This window comes from Taudactylus pleione, unplaced genomic scaffold (assembly GCF_031769625.1).
Source record: "Taudactylus pleione unplaced genomic scaffold, aTauple2 ptg000199l, whole genome shotgun sequence".
NCBI classification, from domain to species: Eukaryota; Metazoa; Chordata; class Amphibia; order Anura; family Myobatrachidae; genus Taudactylus; species Taudactylus pleione.
Window position 1 is genome coordinate 1939826 of NW_028284601.1, and position 21596 is coordinate 1961421.

The 21596-nt window shown below is 47.2% G+C and overlaps 1 protein-coding gene across 1 annotated transcript in view; it reads left to right on the forward strand.

The window, feature by feature from the left end:
- LRFN1 (leucine rich repeat and fibronectin type III domain containing 1) overlaps nucleotides 1-21596 on the forward strand; it is a 196964-nt gene that overhangs the window by 168896 nt on the left and 6472 nt on the right. The window contains exon 3 of the mRNA XM_088477145.1: nucleotides 4061-5462. Coding sequence (XP_088333271.1) covers nucleotides 4081-5462 — 1382 coding nt within the window. The 5' untranslated portion in view covers nucleotides 4061-4080. The remainder of the gene's footprint in view (nucleotides 1-4060; nucleotides 5463-21596) is intronic.

Here is a 21596-nt window from a genome sequence, read left to right on the forward strand (position 1 = left end):
GCTCGTTCAGACCTAGAGGCGTGAACAGACCGCAAAGAGCGAACGGTTGATTTGAATAGCCACCCCTATTTTCTGGACGAGCGAGCGCTAATTGCGTCCGGCTCTGAATCAGGCCCTAAGTCCCAGGGTGTTTGCATTCACACAAAAACCCGGATCAAAGTGCGTTCACGTTCAAAACCCGGGTTTTTGCTCTATGTGTGAGAGGGGTATTATGGTAAACTAAACAAAAACACATCTCTGGCGCCTGAGTCTCACCTATAATAAAATCCCTGCTGCAGTATAAATAAAGGGGAAATTGCTAACCCCACACAAAAATGAATAAACAAAATATCACTGCGCTGGAAGATTATAGTCAGCCACTAAAAAGTCACAATATTTGTATTACTAGGCTAAAATGCAAATAACACATCCATATTAGAAGTTATCATATTGATACAAATTGGATGTTCCATTTAGATTACATGTATCGTAATGATCACAAAAACAATACACATAAGTAACACTACATCAGATAATTAAAACAAACTAAATAAAATATTATTATAAAATAAGAGAGAACTGAAGTCTCATCTGTATTAAATGGTTACTGTGTCCGGCTAGGAGGAGTGTAAAAACCAACACTCTACGATGAACCCGATATGTCGCTCCGATCCGCGGGATCGGACCACATATCGTCTAGTGTGTACCCAGCATAACATACAAAGCATAAACAAGACTCCACCAACATGCTGTACAACTCAACACTCGTCTCCCATAGATCTGCGTCTCTCATCCTAACTTGATGCTTTGCCAGCTCCACTAAGCAATGTGTATACCAATCAGAGGCATAGTTCGGACGTGCACCGGAAGGTAGACGTGCATTGGAAGGTTGGGTTGCGGAGAATAAGACTAGTCCTTTGTGGCAGATTTTAGTGGGGCGGCTGGGCCTCCGGTCCAGAGGAGGCAGCAAGAAGGAGCTGTACAGTAAATGGAGCCTAACTGTCTTCTCAGAGCCCCTGATACGAAGATGAGACAGCCCCGACAGCCATTTACCCAGCCATATATCCTTTCCCTTCATAGCGATCAGATATGATTGTAACTATTGAGTTACTGTAAATAATCCATATGTCTAATGAGTTTGATTATTTCCATAATCACTCTTCTCCTGAGCGCAGGCCAGGTCAGGGGATTTTGAAGTTTAATATTGATACGGCGAGAGCTTTGTGCATGCCGGTAACATAAGACATGACACTAAATACTTTAACGTTGCCTGACTGATCAATATCTGCCATAATGCCTGAATGTGGAGCAGGGTCGGCCATCTTGAATTATTTAGTTCTCATACAGTATTTGCACTTGTAATATGAGAGAAAAACGAGAAAACCTGAATTATTACAAAAATATAACCGAGCCTTGAAGTTTATTTTTATTGCACAAAAAATGACCAGTTTTACAATTGATTTAATATATTGCTATGCATTTAACTTCTATGAAGAATTTAGTCACTAACTAATCCACTTCATGGACAAAATTAGTGACAGTGACGTCTAGGTCAATTATTTTAGGTGCGGCGCTCTATAATGTACTAAATGGTAGAGACAATAATGCAGAATAAACCCAAAGCTATGCGTTTACTTATTTTTAATTAATGACATATCAATGACAGTATTTTGCACTTATATTTTCCGAAGTTATATATTTTTTTTTAAAACAACATTCAGATGTAATAAGGATATGTATGTATTCATTATGAACATATGTATCCAAGAGGGAGATTCATCAAATCTTGGGGGGAGATGTATCAAGGCTTGGAGAGAGATACAGTGGAGAGAGAAAAAGTACCAACCAATCAGCTCCTACCTGTAATTTTTAAAATGCCGATAAAGTGGCAGTTAAGAGCTGATTGGTTGGTACTTTGGGGGAGATGTATCAAAGCTTGGAGAGAGATAAAATACCAACCAATCAGCTCCTAACTGGCACCTTACAGGCTGTGTTTGAAAAATTACACTTAACAGCTGATTGGCTCGTACTTTATCTCTTTCCAAGCTTTGATAAATCTCCCCCTCAGAGAGAGATGCAGTGGAGAAGTTGCTCATAGCAACCAATCAGCTTCTAACTGTAAATTTTTAGCACAGCCTGTAAGGTGACAGATGCTGATTGTTTGGTACTTGATCTCTCACCAGTGTATCTCTCTCCAAGCTTTGATACCTCTCCCCCAAAGCACCAACTAATCAACTCCTAACGTTATTTTACAGGCTGTGAGGTCTATTTACTAAGCAGTGTTAGGAGACAGAGGGCCTGATTCAGAGCCGAACGCTCTGACCAGAGCGCTTGCTCTGAATCAGGGCCCTCCTCCATGAAAATGGAGCATCCTCCCAGCTTATGCGAGCGTCCATGATGATGGTCGCGATGGTCAAGACCATCACGACCATCGGGCTTGCGACGGAGACCCTGTGGTAGGGTCTCGCTGCCGCAAGCCCTGGAGTGATTTTGGCTCTATCAGAGCCAAAATCACTCCCACTGACATCACTAGTGATGTCAGTGGGGCCGGCTTCAGACGGTAGGCGTTCCCATGGGAACGCCTCAGTCTGGCAACCACGCCACCAGCACGCCCACCAAAGGGGGCGTGCTGTCAATCAACATCGACAGCACGCCCCCTCTGGTGCGAGACCCGGCGCGACGGAGAGCCCGTCGCTATCCGGATCTCGCGCATGCGCACGACGGAGATCCCTCCGTCATGCGCATGCGCAGTGGGGCAACATCGACCCGCTTGCGAGCATCATGCGCTCGCGATCTGGTCTGAATGACCCCCAGAGTGAAAAGTAATAAGAAAGTGATAAGGTGCCAGCCAATCAGCTCCCAACTGTCATTTTTCAAACACAGCTTGTGAGATGACAGTTGGGAGCTGATTGGCTGGCACCTTATCACTTTCTTATCACTTTTCACTCTGTCTCCTAACACTGCTTAATAACTAGACCCCTGTGTTTTAAAAATGACAGTTCGGATCTGATTGGTTGGTATGGTATCTCTTCAAGATTTGATGAATCTCCCTCCAAGTGTTATAGACATGTGTATAGTAGCTGTAACTGGTTTGGGCAGACAAGGGGGTGGATTGGGACTGTGTTGTTGTTTTTTTTATTGGCTTTTCCAGTAAAGAGCATACAGATTACACCATGTCCTGCCTCACTCAATTTATGCCCTGAACCAACCATGTCAAAACCATTTTGGCTAAGACTACTGCACTTTACTTGACAGTCTATGGAGCAGATTTATCAAACCTTCTAAAGAAAACTAGTGGAGAAGTTGCCCATGTCAACCAATCAGCTTATTGCTATCATTTTATAGAAAGTACTTGATAAATGGTAGCTACAAGCTGATTGGCTGCTATGGGCAAATTCTCTATCTGTCGTCTTTAGATAGTTTGATACATCTCCCACTATGACCCTTTTGGTTGTAAACCATCAGGAATGCTGGAAGGTACAGTACGTGAATTAAAAATAAATAACAAAATTGTTTGCAAAAAAAAAAAATTTCCATTAGCAATAAAAATACTTTGGATATCTATGGAATTTGTTTTCCTAACTACCTACAGAACAATGGTTTGCTGCCAGAATTGTCCATTGTTTACAATGATACTCGGAATTTGGGAACAATTATAGAGACTGCTGCAGAGGAAAAAGATGGTGTTAACCACAGCGACCAATCAGACGTCATCATTCATTTGTGAATTGAACTTGAAAAATGACAGACTCTGATTGGTAACTATGGACAAAAACACTTTTTCCTTTCCTGGTTGAATTAGTTTTCATAAATTCCCCCTTTGGGGCTTAATCTTCTGATACACTTGTACACTTGAATGATAAAACAGAGGCTTGTATAATGCAGTTATAGGACATTCTTGGAGATTTATCCAAGGGATTAAAATGTTCTAACTGACTGCCCTAGGGTTCTTAATATATAATGATAAAATTCCTATGCAAATCTGTAATTTGTGATGGTGCTTCTTTGTAGTCATAATGTACTCACTGTTCTCTCTCTCTCTCTCTCTCTCTCTCTCTCTCTCTCACTCCCTCCCCTGAAGACTCTTTTGGCCAAGGGGCCATGGAGAAGCTGCTATGCCTGCTGCTGATGGGAGCTCTGGGGTACCTTGGGAGGGCTCAGCATTGCCCCGGCCGCTGCATCTGTCAGACAAACTCTCCAACCCTCACTATGCTCTGTGCCAAGACAGGACTCCTCTTCGTTCCACCAGCCATTGACCGTCGGACGGTGGAGCTTCGGCTGACCGATAATTTTATCACCATCATTCGACGCAAGGACTTTATCAACATGACCAACTTGGTGCACTTGACACTGTCCCGGAACACTATTAGCCAAATTGTACCTCTGGCGTTCTCTGACCTGCGGTCTCTAAGAGCTTTGCACATGAACAGCAACCGTCTTTCTCTCCTGCGGAATGAGCATTTCCGTGGCTTGGGCAATCTGCGCCATCTCATTTTAGGTAACAACCAGATTAATTCTATCCAGCCTGGAGCCTTCATTGAGTTTCTGTCAACTGTGGAGGACCTGGACTTGTCGTACAACAACCTGGAGGAGCTGCCCTGGGAAGACATTGGGCAGATGGTCAATCTAAACACTTTAACTCTGGACCACAACTTGATTGACAATATTGCTGAAGGGACATTCACTATGTTGCATAAGTTAGTGAGGCTTGATATGACCTCTAATCGGTTGCACAAACTGCCTCCAGACAACCTATTCCTCAGGTCTCAGGTGTTGGCCAGTGCAAAAGGCACCAGCCATTCTTCTCTGGCCATCAGCTTTGGAGGGAACCCTCTACACTGTAACTGTGAGCTTTTATGGCTCAGAAGACTGACAAGGGAGGATGACTTGGAGACTTGTGCCTCCCCAGAACAGCTAACGGATAAGTATTTTTGGTCAATTCAAGAGGAGGAGTTTATCTGTGATCCTCCACTTATTACCCGACACTATGCTAGCAAAACATTTGTCATGGAAGGTCAATCTGTGAGCCTCAAGTGCAAGGCGGTAGGAGATCCAGAGCCATCAGTCCACTGGATTGGCCCAGACGGGAAGCTCATCCACAATACAACAAGGATTGTAGTTCATGACAATGGAACCCTGGATATTATGATTACGACTCTAAAGGACAGTGGTTCGTTCACCTGTATTGCATCCAATGCAGCTGGAGAGGCCACCGCCCCGGTGGAAGTGGCAATAGTACCCCTTCCATTGCTAGTCAACAACACGGCTCATATAAAAGAGCCCGACCCTGGCTCCTCCGACATCACAACTTCAACCAAGTCCGGCTTTAACGACACCAAGAACCTACAGGATAGAAGAATTGTGGTGGACAAGTTGAAGTCCACCTCAGTTGTCATCCAGTGGCCATCAGAGCGTCATATCCCCGGCATCCGCATGTATCAGATTCAGTACAACAGCTCTTTAGATGATTCCCTGGTATACAGGTGAGGAGAACTGTTAATGGTTAATGGTTGTGGTGTCTGGATAAATGGATGATGATGTTATATACATGTGGAGTGTCTTAGATTTTAATCAGCCTGATTGGGTTCTTGTTACTGATCACGGCACCTGTTTCTAGCTGCGCTGTCGTCACGTACAAGGAAGAGTGGGGGGAGTATAATATGCCGCAGTCTAGTGCATTTACATCAGTTAATTCAAATATTTTATAACATTTATAGCATTATGTAGTATGATTGTATGCATAGTAGCAACCTAAGAGTATAATATACTTGGCAGTAATGCCAAGGTGATAACATGAAGTAACAGAGGACCTAATTCAGAGTTGTACGCTAATGCCGCCGATGCTGCGACTTTGGGCCTGATTCAGCATTGATCGCTAGTATGCTAATGCGCACGCAACGCAGTTGCTAATATCAGCGGTGATATGCAAATGCATTGCGGTCGCAGGAGAGCATTGCGATCACAGCCTAACATAAGGATGCCCACTTCCACCTTACACACATCCGTAATACTTAGCAGAATAGCGAAACCATCGGTGCAATCGAGTACCATTGGACCCATACGCACACTTGCACAAGCCCTGACCTTACTCAGAAATTGCTAACAGCCACGCACGCTATGAGACATCACACTGCAATTTATGCACGTTCCTGAAACGCCTTTGAGGTGCACTGGCACCACAAATCACCACCCACTGGCACTTCCTGTTAATCGCTCTGCGTAGCCTCTGCGATCGCAGACCCGATTGCAGCGTCTAGTTCGGGCATGCGCACTTTAACCAGCCGGTTGCGTGCGTATTAGCAACGGCGTTCATTGCTGAATCAGGTCCTTTGTACTCAGCTGCAATCCAAAAATATGCAAATGTAGCAGCTGCCGGGACGTGTACTGAGACGCCCACCTGCGGCTTTTGCAAATCTAAGCAAAGTGTAAAATGTCACAGTAACTGCCTACAAAGATGCGGCATCGATCACAGATCATCCGATTATCGCAGTTCTGAGTGAGTCTATGGTCCCACAGAATGGGCGTGGTAATTAAGACACCGGAGCCTTATTTCTGGCATACGGGAACGCAGACGCAGGATGTGACACGGCCCCAAAACGGTCGCGACACATCTACTCCCTTTGCAGCCACTCCCCGTTACCTCCCACAAACGCTCCCTTAGTGCCAATCAGACTGCAAATAAAAGGTCGCTATGAGCGACATCGGTAATGTACCTTGAAGCACGCGCATTGCGACTTCGACGCATGTGCTGTTTACTGATAATCGTGCATCCGTAAACATCGAATAACATACAGTACATCTCTGAATCAAGCCCAGAGTCAGTAATAAACTCAGGAATTTGGAAAATGTAATAGACATTACAAAGCTGAATTTTAGATCCAAGAAAAAAGATTATCTGGGTAAAATGGTATAATAGTCTCTTAGATGAGAATATTGTTGTAGTCAGTGTTTTGTGCTTTCCTGAGTTTTGTGCCGTTCATCATTGTCCCGAAACATTTTTGACTCTGAGAAAATTTTTGCAAATTCACGTTTCAGCATTTTACATAATGTTATTACATTTTTAAAGGACACACCCACCCTGCACAATTTAGTTATGTTGCCCTTACATACATTACAGCTATACTCATTGCATTTTGATACATTTATACTAGGGATGTGCAGGCTCGGATAGGTTCGAATTTGCATGCTGAATTCAGATTTTTCCCTCCAAAAATCAGGTCTCAGAAAGGGGCAAAACGTCATCTTTCATGGACAAACATCATCTTCCATGGACTTTTGTCCAGGAATGATGATGTTTGTCCATGAAAGATGACATTTTGCCTCTTTTTGAGACCCGATTTTTGGAGGGAAAAATCCGAACTCTGCGTGCAAATTCGAACCTATACGAGCCTGCACATCCCTAATTTATACCATATATGCTTACTATCCTGTAATGTCAGGGAGACTCCCAAATTTCATAGAGCTTCCCCGGTCTCTCCAAGACAGTAGACTAGCTTCACAAATCCGCCCACTTATTCAGAGAAGTAAGCTGCCAGGGGATCGATGGTGAATAATTACATCATCACGACCCCAACCCTTGCTGCACAATGACTTCAGTAGTGGAACTGCACAGTGGGAAGAGATCACTCCCACCAACTCTTTATCCATCCCCTCCAAAGAGAGGCCACAGTTGGAGGCCCAGGTCGGAGGTGCATGGGATGTGATACCACAAATCTTGCCGTCCCCACATTTCCAACCTGGGTCTCCCACTCTGGCGCCACCTGGTGGAGCAAGTAATCAGTTGTCAAGTGTGATCTATTCGCACAGCGCAGCTCTATGTAACACCACTAAAAATAAACAATTCTGCAGGATTATAGGAAGGCCTTGGTGAAAAAACACAGAAAAAAAAATTCTTGAAACATGATGCCCTTATATTTTGCAGTAAGAGGTTCTGGTAGATTGTACAAACCAGTAAGTTAAACTCCTCTTTCATTCTACCCATCAACTTTAGTCTCTCCCAAAGCACCCTCAGCCCTTTCAATAAAAGAGAGGTTCCTAGCATCACTCCTGAGATTTGTACTGGAGCACTGATCAGATTAGATCAGCCTTTACCAGGCGGCTCCATAATGAGATTCCTTACTGTGCAAAGAAAGAGAATGTCAGGTACTGCAAACAGTTTAGAATGGGACGATCCGGGCTCGCCGAGCAGTACATAGAGGTAATATTTGCCGTAGATAAACACTACAGAGGGAACATGTAGATACAACACAGAGCAAAGTGCACAATGTTTAAAGACAGATATTTCATATTATAGGAGAAAATCCTGCTACAGTGTCTATAATTGATAAGCAAAACACGGATTTCAGTCATTTTCTACATGTGTTTATTTAATAACAAGAGTGGAGACTCTTATATTGCCTAGCCAATGGATATAAGGGAAACATGAGCAATAAATGCCAAAGGAACAGAACCTATTGGCGAGATTATCAAGAAATATGGTAGTACATAATACATGCAGTCTGGAGATCGTTATGTAAAGGTAGTATAAGCAGTGACATGGGGACGGGGGGGGGTCCGGGAACTTAAGACAGGGAGACCACCCTATGGCCAAAAATAAAGAGCATAGTAGCATCATGTACGAGGGAGAGAGCTTTAAACATAGGTGGTAATTAAAGAGGTTGTTAGACTCATTCTAATAATAAAGGAATATTTATTTGACATGTACCCAAATACAAAACAAATGCAGTGACGATCCTGGTGACCACCGTACAATACAAAGAGCATCCTAGTGACTGCCCTACAATACAGAGAGCATAATAGTGACCGCCATACAATACATAGAGCACCGCCACACAATATTATTCCTTCATCATTAATTAACGAGACAGGGGCAGAGCAGCAGGCAAAGACAGGTAGAATGGCTGGCACAGACAGGAGACTCATGCTGGTTAAAAATGTTCTTGGGTTTAATCCATACTGATATATCAGATTTTCTGGGATAACTTGGGGGGAAAAAGTGTCCTCTCTTGGCACCTGCAGATGTGTTCTTATACATCTTTGTTGCAGTCGCGCTAATAAGCCCCTATCGCTGCACTAGGTCCTGTGATACTCAGCGCTGGGCATATTTTTGCATCTTATTTCACCTAAAAAGCATCTAAGTGGCAATGTGATGTGACTAGGATGCACCAGCAGACTGTGCTGATTAATTTTATATGCAACACTTGTAAAGCTCCGTACACACGGAGCGACTTAACGATCAGACAACGATCAGACGATCGTTGTCTGATCGTCCTGCATGTGCTGGATCAAACATCCAGCACATGCAGCAACCCCCCAACTGCTATAACGATCGCGGGTCCCTATAGTAAAAAGGCTAACATGGTCGATATCTATATCGACCATTCGTTCCCGCGCCTCGGCCATCGTTTGGTCGTTTGAGGGGGCCAGAAATAGGATGATATGAACGATATCGTTATCGTTCATATCGTCCTGTTTAATCGTACCGTGTGTACGCAGCATATTTCTGTGTGCAACTGAGTCTCTGAATCTGTATGCGAAGTGCTACAATGTAGTGGCCGGAGCTTTTTGCAGTCCAAGTTCCGTTGTGGTTCGTACACAAACTCAGGTGCAAACAGAAATACAAGTGTCGCATAACATATTAATCAGCACAGTACTGTATGCTGGTGGCTTACACGCCTTTTCGGTGAAAAAAGACGCCCAATGCTAGCAGAGTAGCACCGGACCTGGCGGCAACCTCAAGCAATGCAAGTTGCGCTGCGTGATGTATTGAGGCTACATTTATGAGGACAAACAATTACTCTTCTTTTTACAGAGAAAAAGAACTTGGAACTTACAAGTCCACTTCTCTGTAATGTCCTTAAGAGAAGGGTAACTGGAAAGTGCCGTGCGTGGATGTTTAGAGAACAATGGGACATTTATTAACATTTTTACTAAAATAATGTGAAAACTGGTGTTTTCACACCCTTTTCACATTATTTTAGTATGACATATATTTATTAAAGGGCAATTGGAGTAGTTTTGGTGAAAAATTACTCTAATCCCTTCAATTCACATATAGATCACATTTCCCATACTTACAATGGGAAATGTGATCTGCCCAGATTTACTAAATATATATTGTGACAAAATACTCGGGGAAGCCCTGTGATAATAACGCCACCTGGAGATTCGGTTATTTGGGCATTTCCCCAACTCCTGCTCTGACAAGCTGTGTAGATGCGGCAGCCGGCCCCCTGTGATCAGCTTTGTGGTATAAATAGACCGCGAGCCGATTACTGCAAACAAAATAGTTAAAAAAAAACCCACTTACCTCATAATTGCCGACATTCAGTTCTCTCCTTCCGGGAGGGAGCTGAATGTCTGCTTACAGTGGGGGGCATGGCCGGGCAATGATGACGTTTGGGGGCAGGGCATGGGGCGTGGCCACACAATTGCATCATTGTGGCCCCGCCCCCTCTTCACAATGCCAAAATGAACGGCTTTGTGAAGATGGGGGGCGGGGCCACGATTCAACGAGAACCGCATCACCGCCCCTCCCCACTGCAGTGGTTTCTATATTTACTCCGGGGGGGGGGGGTCGGGAGGGTCGGCGGCCACAGGGTAGCTTGCGTGCCGGCTCTCGTCCAAATCGGGAGGGTAGGAAAGCCTGACTTACCTGCATCCAGGGACCGGTGATCGGTGCGCCGGTGAGGTCCTCTGGGGCTCCGTCCAGCTGGTCTCCCGGCTCCTGCACTGTGACCCTGGTCAGCTGCTGCATAGAGCAGATGGTTGCGGTATTCGACGGAGGCGGAGATCACATTCTCCCAGAAGTAGTGTGCGGAGGGGATTTGCAGGCACAGAGCTTTGTCGCAAGCTCTGTCCCTGCATGCAGATGTTAGTACATCTATGTGATATTTCCTAAATTCACAATGCGAATATAGTCGAAAATATCGCACTACAACCGCATTTTAATTGCGGATTGTAGTGAATAGGGCCAGAGAGAGCAGAGCATTACTGCATTTCTGTATATGAAAAAATTATTTTAGGTGCTCTTTGCTTTCACTAGAGCTATGTCACTATTTCCTGTATATCCCAAATTTCTAGTCTATTTTATATATTATATTTTAGTGAGATTATAGCTAAGATGTCTCCCTGTTTTGTGTTCAGGAGGGAATGGAGCAAGCGGGCTGGCACTTCATCAGAGGTCCCTGAAAGACCATTTACAATGTTACATATGTTCTTCTTGTGTGACCTGCAGTATCTCTCATTGCATTGCCCCCTCTATCTCTGCCCTTTGCCCCCACACTGATTCTTCTCTGTCTGCTTCCACTACTGGCTCTGTAACAATTGTCTCATGTTTTCTTATGTCATTTTGCTTCTCCTTTCTGCCCTTGTCACCCCATAATAATGGAAAATCTCAGAATAAGCAGCGTAAGGAAGGAGAATTATAATGAGTGAGCGAGAGGGGGTTAAACTCAGATTGGTTCAGCGGCGGAGCCTCAAGAGAGATGAGTTTTCTAATAAAATCAGAAAGTTTATATTGAAATGATTATAGAGTGGATAACAGAAATAACATGATGAGAGAGTTCAGCAAACCAGGTGAGGAGTCCAGGGGGACAGATCTCTTTCAATTCACATCTCCCTCCAATTAAGAACCCCTGGTGCCCGAGCCATATACTGTACTGTTGGGCCTTTTTCAGAGATAAGAACAAATAATAAATAACAAAAAGGCCCCAAAAAAGGAGCAGTTTACACCAAAACCATGTTACAATGCAGGGGGAGAGGGCAGATATAAAATCTGCAGAGACTTGTAGTTGGGAAGAGGGGTCTCCTCGCTTCATCTAAATTTCAGTTTAAAGACTATAGCCTAGTATTTGTGGGCTACATGCAAAGGCAGCCAATATTTTCCCTGCATGCAAAAATAAATAAATAAATAAAAGCATTTGCACCCCTTGGATTGCAACATGGTTTGTTTCTGGTACAAATTGCACCTTGATTGCTACTATATTTTGCTCCTAACTCTGAATCAGGCCCATGATGGCTCATGCTCCGCCACCACCACCTCCAAACAAACAAACAAAAAAACATAATGAGAATTCAAGGCCCATCTGTGCCCCCTGGAACCTAGGAGGGAGCAGAGTTTGACTAATGGATGATCCAGTTATGATCTCCTTGTCTTTTTCACTCCATTCTGATTCATTTCCTTGTATTTTCCACCCCATATTGAAAACGTTCCTGTAGTATCTGCTCCATGCTGATTCCTCTGTCCTGCTCTGTAATTATATATATACTTCCCCTTCTCATCCAGCATTATTCCTATGGGGTCTCTGAACAAGCCAATGTATTTTAAAATGAGTTAGAGGGTTAACGTTGACATTTCTAAGCACTCAATTACTAAATAAATCCATAATGATTCCTCTCTCTCTCCCGTTACCCAATGATCATTTCCTTCTCTGTCATACTTGCTCAACACTGTATTTTCCCTGCTACCTTAATAACTCTCACTGCACTTTTCACCCCATACTGATATGTGACCCTGTTCTTCCTACTACACACTGATATATCTCCCTGTCCTTTTCCCTCCACAGTGATTCTGATCCTAGCCCTTCTCCCTCCACAATGATTCTAATCCCTGCCCTTCTCCTTTCACAGTGATTCTGATCCCCCTAGTCCTTCTCCCTCCAGAGTAATTCTAATCCCTGCCCTTCACCCTCCATAAAGATTCTCTTCCTTGCCCTTTTCCCTCTACAGTGATTATATCTGCCCTTCTCCCTCCACAATGTTTCTAATCCCTATCCTTCTCCCTCCATAAAGATTCTGTTCCCTGCCCTTCTCAATGTACAATGATTCTAATCCCTGTCCTTCTCCCTCCATAAAGATTATGTTCCCTGCCCAATGATTCTAATCCCTGCCCTTCTCCCTCCATAAACATTCTGGTCCTAATTCAGACCCGTTCGGGGGCGCCGAGCGCTCGCAAACGGGTCGATGTTGGGGCAGTGCGCATGCGCACGATGGAGGCGGCACCATCGTGCGCATGCGCGAGACCCGGAGAGCGACGGGCAAGCCATCGCTCTGGGTCTCGCTACACAGGGGGCGTGCTGTCGATGGTGAGTGACAGCACGCCCCCTTTGGTGGGTGTACTGGGGGCGTGGCATGGGAACGCCTACCATCGCCTACCGCGTGGCATGGGAACGCCTACCCATGGGAACGCCTACCGTCTGGGGCCGGCCCCACTCCAGGGCTTGCGGCCACAAGACCCTACCACAAGGGTCTCGTCGCAAGCCCGATGGTCGCGATGGTCTTGACCATCGCGACCATCATTTTGGCCGCTCGCTATAGCTGTGGGTGGTCACCCACAGCTATACGAGCGGCCAGGGGGCCGCTCTAAAATTCAAAGGGACGGCCCTGATTCAGAGGGAGCGCTCTGTCAGAGCATCCGGCTCTGAATCAGGGAGGGAGCTCCGTCGTGCGCATGCGCGAGACCCGGCTAGCGACGGGATAGCTGTCGCTCTGGGTCTCGTTCCGAAGGGGGCGTGCTGTCGATGTTGATTGACAGCACGCCCCCTTTGGTGGGCATGCCGGGGGCGTTGCTGCCAGACGGAGGCGTTCCCATGGGAACGCCTACCGTCTGAAGCCGGCCCCACTGACATCAGTAGTGATGTCAGTGGGAATGATTTTGGCTCTGATAGAGCCAAAATCACTCCAGGGCTTGCGGCAGCGAGACCCTACCGCAGGGTCTCCGTCCCAAGCCCGATGGTCGCGATGGTCTTGACCATCGCGACCATCATCATGGACCCTCGCATATGCTGTGGGTGGTCACCCACAGCTATGCGAGCGGCCAGGAGGCCGCTCCATTTTCATGGAGGAGGGCCCTGATTCAGAGCGAGTGCTCTGGTTAGAGCGTTCGGCTCTGAATCAAGCCCTATGTTCCATGCCCTTCTCCTTCCACAATGATTCTAATCTCTGCCCTTCTAGCTGCACAATGTTTCTAATCCCTGCCCTTCTCCCTATATAAAGATTCTGTTCCCTGCCCTTCTCCCTCCACAATGATTCTAATACGTGCCCTTCTCCCTCCATAAATATTCTGTTCCCTGTCTTTCTCCCTCTATAAAGATTCTGGACCTGATTCAGACCCACTCGCTAGATGCATTCTTTCGTACCAGCATTTGAATATACGGCTACAGTAAGTGACGGCACGGCAGGCAATCCCTCGTACATGATACTACTATGCTCTTTATTTTTGGCCATAGGGTGGTCTACCTGTCTTAAGTTCCCGGACTCCCCCCCCGTCCCCATGTCGCTGCTTATACTACCTTTACATAACGATCTCCAGACTGCATGTATTGTATACTACCATATTCATGTTTCCCTTATATCCATTGGCTAGCCAATATAAGAGTCTCCACTCTTGTTATTAAATGAGCACATGTAGAAAATGACTGAAATCCATGTTTTGCTTAACAATTATAGACACTGTAGAATAATTTTCTCCTATAATATGAAATATCTGTCTTTAAACATTGTGCACTTTGCTCTGTGTTGTATCTACATGTTCCCTCTGTAGTGTTTATCTACGGCAAATATTACCTCTCTGTACTGCTCGGCGAGGCATAAGCACACCCACTATGTCTTGGTGTGTGATCACTTTGTGTATGCAGATGCCCACCAGCCTGTCTTAAGACGCCCACTTGCGCACGTCATCTCAGGGAAGTGTATGCATTCAACCATCGGTACACCGGGTCCCATCGGAGGGAAACACAGCGCTTGAGGTTAACTATACCCTGCCTCAAGCACTGCGAGCATTTCAGTGTGTAAAACAACCAGGTGACGTGTACAATGACGCTACCTGTTAACTTTGCACACCTCTGAAATGGCGTTGAGATGCTCAGACTCGCCTGCGTTCACATCTTCACTCCCCCGTTTATAGTGGCCAGCCCCTGTCACCACCCACAAACGGCTTCTCCTGTCACTCACTCTGCTGGGCTGTCTATGCACAATGGGCCTGATTCAGAGCTGAACGCTCTGACCAGAGCGTTCGCTCTGAATCAGTGCCCTCCTACCTGAAAATGGAGCGGCCTCCAGAACTGCTCGCAAATTTGTGGTAGCAAAAACCAACCACAAGAATAGCGAGCAGTTCATAAGCTGCTCGATGTACTCGATTAATCTAATAAATAGCGGAAATGACGTAGGATGTGAGCGGCCAGGGGGCGTATTTTTACAAAAAACGACCGCAAGTTTTGTTCGCTCGTTCAGACCTAGAGGCGTGAACAGACCGCAAACAGCGAACGGTTCATTTGAACAGCCACCCCTATTTTCAGGACGAGCGAGCGCTAATTGCGTCCGGCTCTGAATCAGGCCCTCTGTTCCCTGCCCTTCCCCCTGCATAAAGATTCTGGGCCTGATTCAGACCCACTCGCGAGCGGCTGTCCGCTCGCAAGTGGGTCGATGTTATGCACTGAGCATGCGCACGACGGAGGGAGCTCCGTCGTGCGCATGCGCCAGACGCGACGAGCGAAGGAAAGTCCGATCAAAGGGGGCGTGCTGTCAATGTTGATTGACAGCACGCCCCCTTTGGTGGGCGTGCCGGGGGCGTGCCTCCCTGACGGGGAAGCCGTCAGAAGCCGGCCCACTGACATCACTAGTGATGTCAGTGGGAGTGATTTTGGCTCTGACAGAGCCAAAATCACTCCGGAGCTTGCGGTTGAAAACCTCAACCGCAGGCTCCGGCTCGCAATTTCGATGGTCGCGATGGTCTCGACCATCGCGGCCATCAAAAAGCACGCTCGTATAGCCTGTGGGTGGTGACCCACAGCTATACGAGCGTCCAGGAGGACGCTCCATGAAAATGGAGCCCAGCCCTCATTCAGAGCGTGCGCTCTGCTCAGAGCGTACGGCTCTGAATGAGGGCCTCTGTTCCCTGTTCTTCTCCCTCTATAAAGATTCTGTTCCCTGCCCTTCTCCCTGCATAAAGATTCTGGGGGTCATTCAGACCCGCTCGCGAGCGCAGGACGCTCGCAAGCGGGTCGATGGTGCCGAATTGCGCATGCACACAACGAAGGGAGCTCCGACGTGAGCATACGCGAGACCTGAATAACGACGGCCAAGCCGTCGTTATGGGTCTTGCACCAAATCTTTATGCGTGCTGTCGATGTTGGTTGACAGCACGCCCTCTGTTCCCTGCCCTTCTCCCTGCATAAAGATTCTGGACCTCATTCAGAGTCGGTCGAAGCGGCCGCACGGTCGTACGGGAAAAGGGGCCGGATATGCAAATGATTCCCTTGCAAGTTGCGTCCCTAAGTTCGGATCGGTAGCTGGCCGACCAAGGGGAGGAAGCGGTCGGAATTCAAAAAAATACGCCCCCTTCTCGTACGCATTGCACGTCATCTCCGGGCATATAAGGATTAATTGAGACCATCGGGAACCATCGGAACTGGTCGTAGAGCTTAAGGGTGACCATACCCTCTCTTAAGCTCTACGATCATGTCAGTGTAAAAACCTCCCATGTCACATGTGCCATGACGCTACTTTGTTAATTATGCACTCCCATAAACCGTATGCACTCCCATAAAACGCTGTTCGCATAATTAGGCACGCCTGCGTTCGGATCTCCACTCCCCCGTTTTCAAGCACCTTCCCCTGTTACCACCCACAAACGCCTTAATCTGCCAAAATCACTCCCACTGACATCACTAGTTGTGATGTTGATTGACAGCACGCCCCCTTTTACTGATTAAGACTGTCAGTGTCTCTCGCTCCTCAGTCTTAGTCATACATGCCGACTTTCTGGCAGCTCCTTCCAGGAGGGGGCTGCCGGGTCGGTGCAGCAGGGAGGGTGGGGGCGGCTGAAGTGGGTGGAGTGGGGGCGTGTCCGTACAATCGCGTCATCCCGGCCCCGCCCCCCCGCTTTATAATGCCGATATTAAGGTGCGTACACCAGATACGATTAAAATGCACAATATGAACGATAACGATATCAATCGTATCGTTTTCATTCATATCGTGCATTTTTCGGTGCCTCCGACCCACCAACGACCTGCGATGCGCGGGCATATATGGACGATAACGATATTGTCCATCACCCGGGCATGCAGGCCAGCCTTTTCGATATTAACCAGGTTACTATAGGGACCCGCGATTGTTGATCGCGGGACGTTGGTGGGTTGGTGGTGTGCTGGATGATCGATATCGATCATCCAGCGCACGCGGGGGGATCGTTCAATGATATCGTTATAGTTGACGATCGTCCCGTGTGTATGCACCATTACCGGCATTACAAAGCAGGAGGCGGGGCTACGATGACGTGATTCAGCGCTAATCGCGTCATCGCCTTTCCGAACCGCCCACTTTCACGTGCAGTCGCTGGGGTCGGCAGACAATGCGGGGGACTTGCCTCCTCTTGCGGGGTGTCGGGAGCGCCACACAATTTTCGAGAGGCTCCCGACAGTCCCAGAAGAGTAGGCAAGTATGGTCTTAGGGCCTGATTCAGAGGCGCTCGCTATTTGCAAGTGCTTCAGGTGACCACCCACAGCTTTTGCGAGTGGCCTGGCGATGGTCGTGACTATCGCGACCATCGGGCTTGCGACGAGACCCTTGTGGTAGGGTCTTGTTCCCGCAAGCCCCAGTGAACTTCCTGCTCTAATAGAGAGGAAAGTTCACTACTGACATCACAAATTATGTCAGTAGGGCCACCCACAAACGGCAGGTGTTCCTAAGGGAATGCCTCCGTTTGTCCAGCCACCCCCCGCCGCCTACAAACGGGGCGAGCTATCGATCGACATCGACAGCCGCCCCGTTTTGTAGCGAGCCCCGGAGCGAGTAAAGTTCTCACTCGCTCCGAGGCTCGCGCGTGTGCAGTGGCCGACCATCGACCCGCTTGCTTACTATCAAGGGCCCTCATTCAGAGCCACTCGCAAGCGGCAGTACGCTCGTTCCGAGCGATGTTCGCACATCTGCGCATGCGTACGGTTTTTAGTACGCATGCGCGAACCAGTCAGTGCGGCCGAAAATCGTTGGTACGCAATATAGCGAGGGCCTGCTATTTTGAGTGACAGAATGAGGCGTATGTGGGTGGTAACAGGGGAAGGTGCTTGAAAACGGGGAGTGGAGATCCGAACGCAGGCCAAAACGGGCGTTTTAAGGGAGTGCATATTTAATACAGCAGCGTCATTGACCACGTCACTTGGTTTTTTTTAACTCAGAACTGCTCGCAAAATAGCGGTTGAAAACACCAACCACAAGAATAGCGAGCAGTTCATACGCTGTACGATGTACTCGATTAATCTAATAAATAGCGGACATGACGTATGGTGCGTGCGGCCAGGGGGCGTTTTTATCAAATAAACGAGCGTATGTTTTGCTCGCTTGTTCAGACTTAGAGGTGGGAACAGACTGCAATTTGCGAACGGCTCATTTGAATAGCCACCCCTTGTTTTTGAACGAACGACCACAAATAGCGAACGGCTCTGAATCAGGCCCAAGGTCTCTAAACTTGCCCTGCTCTCACCTCGCTAGGGATGCAATCGGGAAGCCGGCTGACATTATACCGTCAGCCGGCTTCCCGACTGTCATTTCCCGGCGAGAGTGAAATGACCAGCATCTAGATGTAGGCGCCACTCATTTCACTGACACCGAGAGACCGGCGCCCGGCATCCTGATTGAAGGGATGCCGGGCGCCGCGAGGGGACAGCCGCGTGGGGCGGGAGGGTTAGGTTTAGGGCTCCCGCGGGGGGACTTAGGGTTAGGCACCCCCTCGGGAGGTTAGGGTTAGGCTATGGGGAGGGAAGGTTAGGGTTAGGCACCCCCGGGGGGGTCTTAGGGTTAGGCATCGACCGGGAGGTTAGGGTTAGGCTAGGGGGAGGGAAGGTTAGGGTTAGGCACCCCCGGGGGGGACTTAGGGTTAGGCACCCCCCCGGGGGTGGTTTAGGAACTTAGAGGGGGGATTAGGGTTAGGCACTGGAGGGAGGTTAGGGTTATGCACCCCTAAGGGAGGGTTAGGGGAGTAGTTAGGTTAGTTCATACTTACCTGGGAACGATCGGGATTTCCAGCGCTTTCGGGCTGCTGCTGCCGGTATCTGTCCCTCTGTCGGCCTGACGCTGCCGGGAATCGAACTGCCGACCATGTGGCCGGCGGTATTGCATATCAATTCCCCTCACTACAGGGTACTCCTTCCCTTTTATCTGACCTGCCTTCTGCTGCACCTGGTACTCTCGGGTGTTACAGTCCTTACACTCATGCTGCTCTGAGGATGCTACTCAGACCTCCCGTGCTCGGCTCATTGGCAAGTCACCTGTCTTGGCTGCACCTCTGAACTCTCATCAACTACTCACCAGTAGTACTTTCCATACATCTTACAAATGAATGGAGATTAGCCTGGAGGTAAGGGTTTAGGCTTTAAGGCCATATTCACAGTCAGTCACATCCGGAATCTCGAAATGCAAATGTAAAGCCATTTGCATTTTTGCAGCTTAATTTAAAGTCAGTGGCAGACCCAAACCTGGAGCCGCAACTCGTTCTCCTTGGCTGCGGCTACCTCCCCATCATGTTGCACCTGGCTGGAAAGAGACAGGATTGCGGCTGGAGGCGTGGTTTCGCCGTGCTTTTGCAAATAAAAGTGTAAAATAACAGTATTATTTATTATTATAATTATTATCAACTTTTATTTATAAAGTGCTGACATATCACACAACACTGTACATGGAGCGAATCATGACACAAACCAATGATATACAATGATATGAAACAGAAGTCCACGTACACATATCCTCAAATCGTGGCAAATAGGCCCATTTTATATGTCACGGTCTTCGCGACTCAGCCACACCATGCAATTTTTCTTAAAATATGAATCAATCGATGACTTTATACCAATTAATTTGCAACAAAAATATTTATCCTAAATACTTAGTACACCAGACTTGCCCACATTCTCCAGGAGGGGGCAGCTAGGTCGGTCAAGCAGGGCGGCGTGGTGCTGCATAGGGGGCGTGGCCGGGCATAGTACCCAGTAATGGGGGTAGAGCGTGGCCATGAAATAGTGTCATTTTGGCCCCACCCCCGCTACACAATGCCGAGATTTTTGGCTTTGTGAAGCATGTGGCGGGGTCATGATGACGTGATTCAGCGAATCGCGTCATCAAACCTCCCCCCCCCCCGCGCTGCGGATATCTCTTAATTACTTTCCTCTCGCGGGATGGCCCCATACACACTAGTATGGGGACAGCATTCATCAAGCTCCGAAAATACAATATTTTCAGAGCTTAACTGCGGGAGCGAATGCTCCTGCTCCAGCATCGCAACCCGCTCCTTCCTCTGGGAAGAAGGTCTGGGTTGCAAAGAGGGATCCGTTCAGAAATGTATAGACGTGCTTTGCAGCATTGTGTAGATGCATTGCAGCATTGTATGGGCGTGCTTTGCAGCATTGTATGGGCGTGCTTTGCAGCATTGTATAGACGTGTTGTGCAGCAATGTATAGACATGCTGTGAAGCAATGTATAGATGCGTTGCAGCATTGTATAGACGTGCTTTGCATCATGGTATAAATGTGCATTGCAGCATGGTATAGACACGCTTTGCAGCATTGTATAGACACGCTTTGCAGCAATGTATAGACGTGCTTTGCAGCATTGTATAGACGTGCTTTGCAGCATGGTATAGACGTGCATTGCAGCATTGTATAGACGTGCTGTGCAGCAATGTATAGACATGCTGTGCAGAAATGTATAGATGCGTTGCAGTATTGTATAGACGTGCTTTGCAGCATGGTATAGATGTGCATTGCAGCATGGTATAGACGTGCTTTGCAGCATTGTATAGACACGCTTTGCAACAATGTACAGACGTGCTTTGGAGCAATGTATCGACGTGCTTTGCAGCATTATATAGATGTGCTTTGCAGCAATGTATAGACGTGCTGTGCAATATGGTATAGATGTGCATTGCAGCATTGTATCGACGTGCATTGCAGCATTGTATAGATGTGATTTGCAGCAATGTATAGACGTGCTTTGCAGCATGGTCTAGAGGTGCTTTGCAGCATTGTATAGACGTGCTGTGCAGCAAGGTATAGACGTGCTGTAAAGCAATGTATATATGCATTGCAGCATTATATAGACATGCTGTGCAGCAATGTATAGACGTGTTTGCAGCATTGCATAGATGTGCTTTGCAGCAATGTATGGATGTGCTGTGCAGCATGGTATAGATGTGCATTGCAGCATTGTATGGGCGTGCTTTGCAGCATTGTATAGACGTGATGTGAAGCAATGTATAGACGTGCTGTGAAGCAATGTATAGATGCATTGCAGCATTGTATAGACATGCTGTGCAGGAATGTATAGATGTGTTGCAGCATGGTATAGATGTGCATTGCAGCATGGTATAGATTTGCTTTGTTGCATGGTATAGACACGCTTTGCAGCAATGTATAGATGTGCTTTGCAGCATTGTATAGACATGCTGTGCAGTAATGTATAGACATGCTGTGCAGCATTGTATAGACGTGCTTTGCAGCAATGTATAGACGTGCTATGCAGCATTGTATGGGCGTGCTGTGCAGGAATGCATAGATGCATTGCAGCATGGTATAGATGTGCATTGCAGCATGATATAGATGTGCTTTGTAGCATGGTATAGACACGCT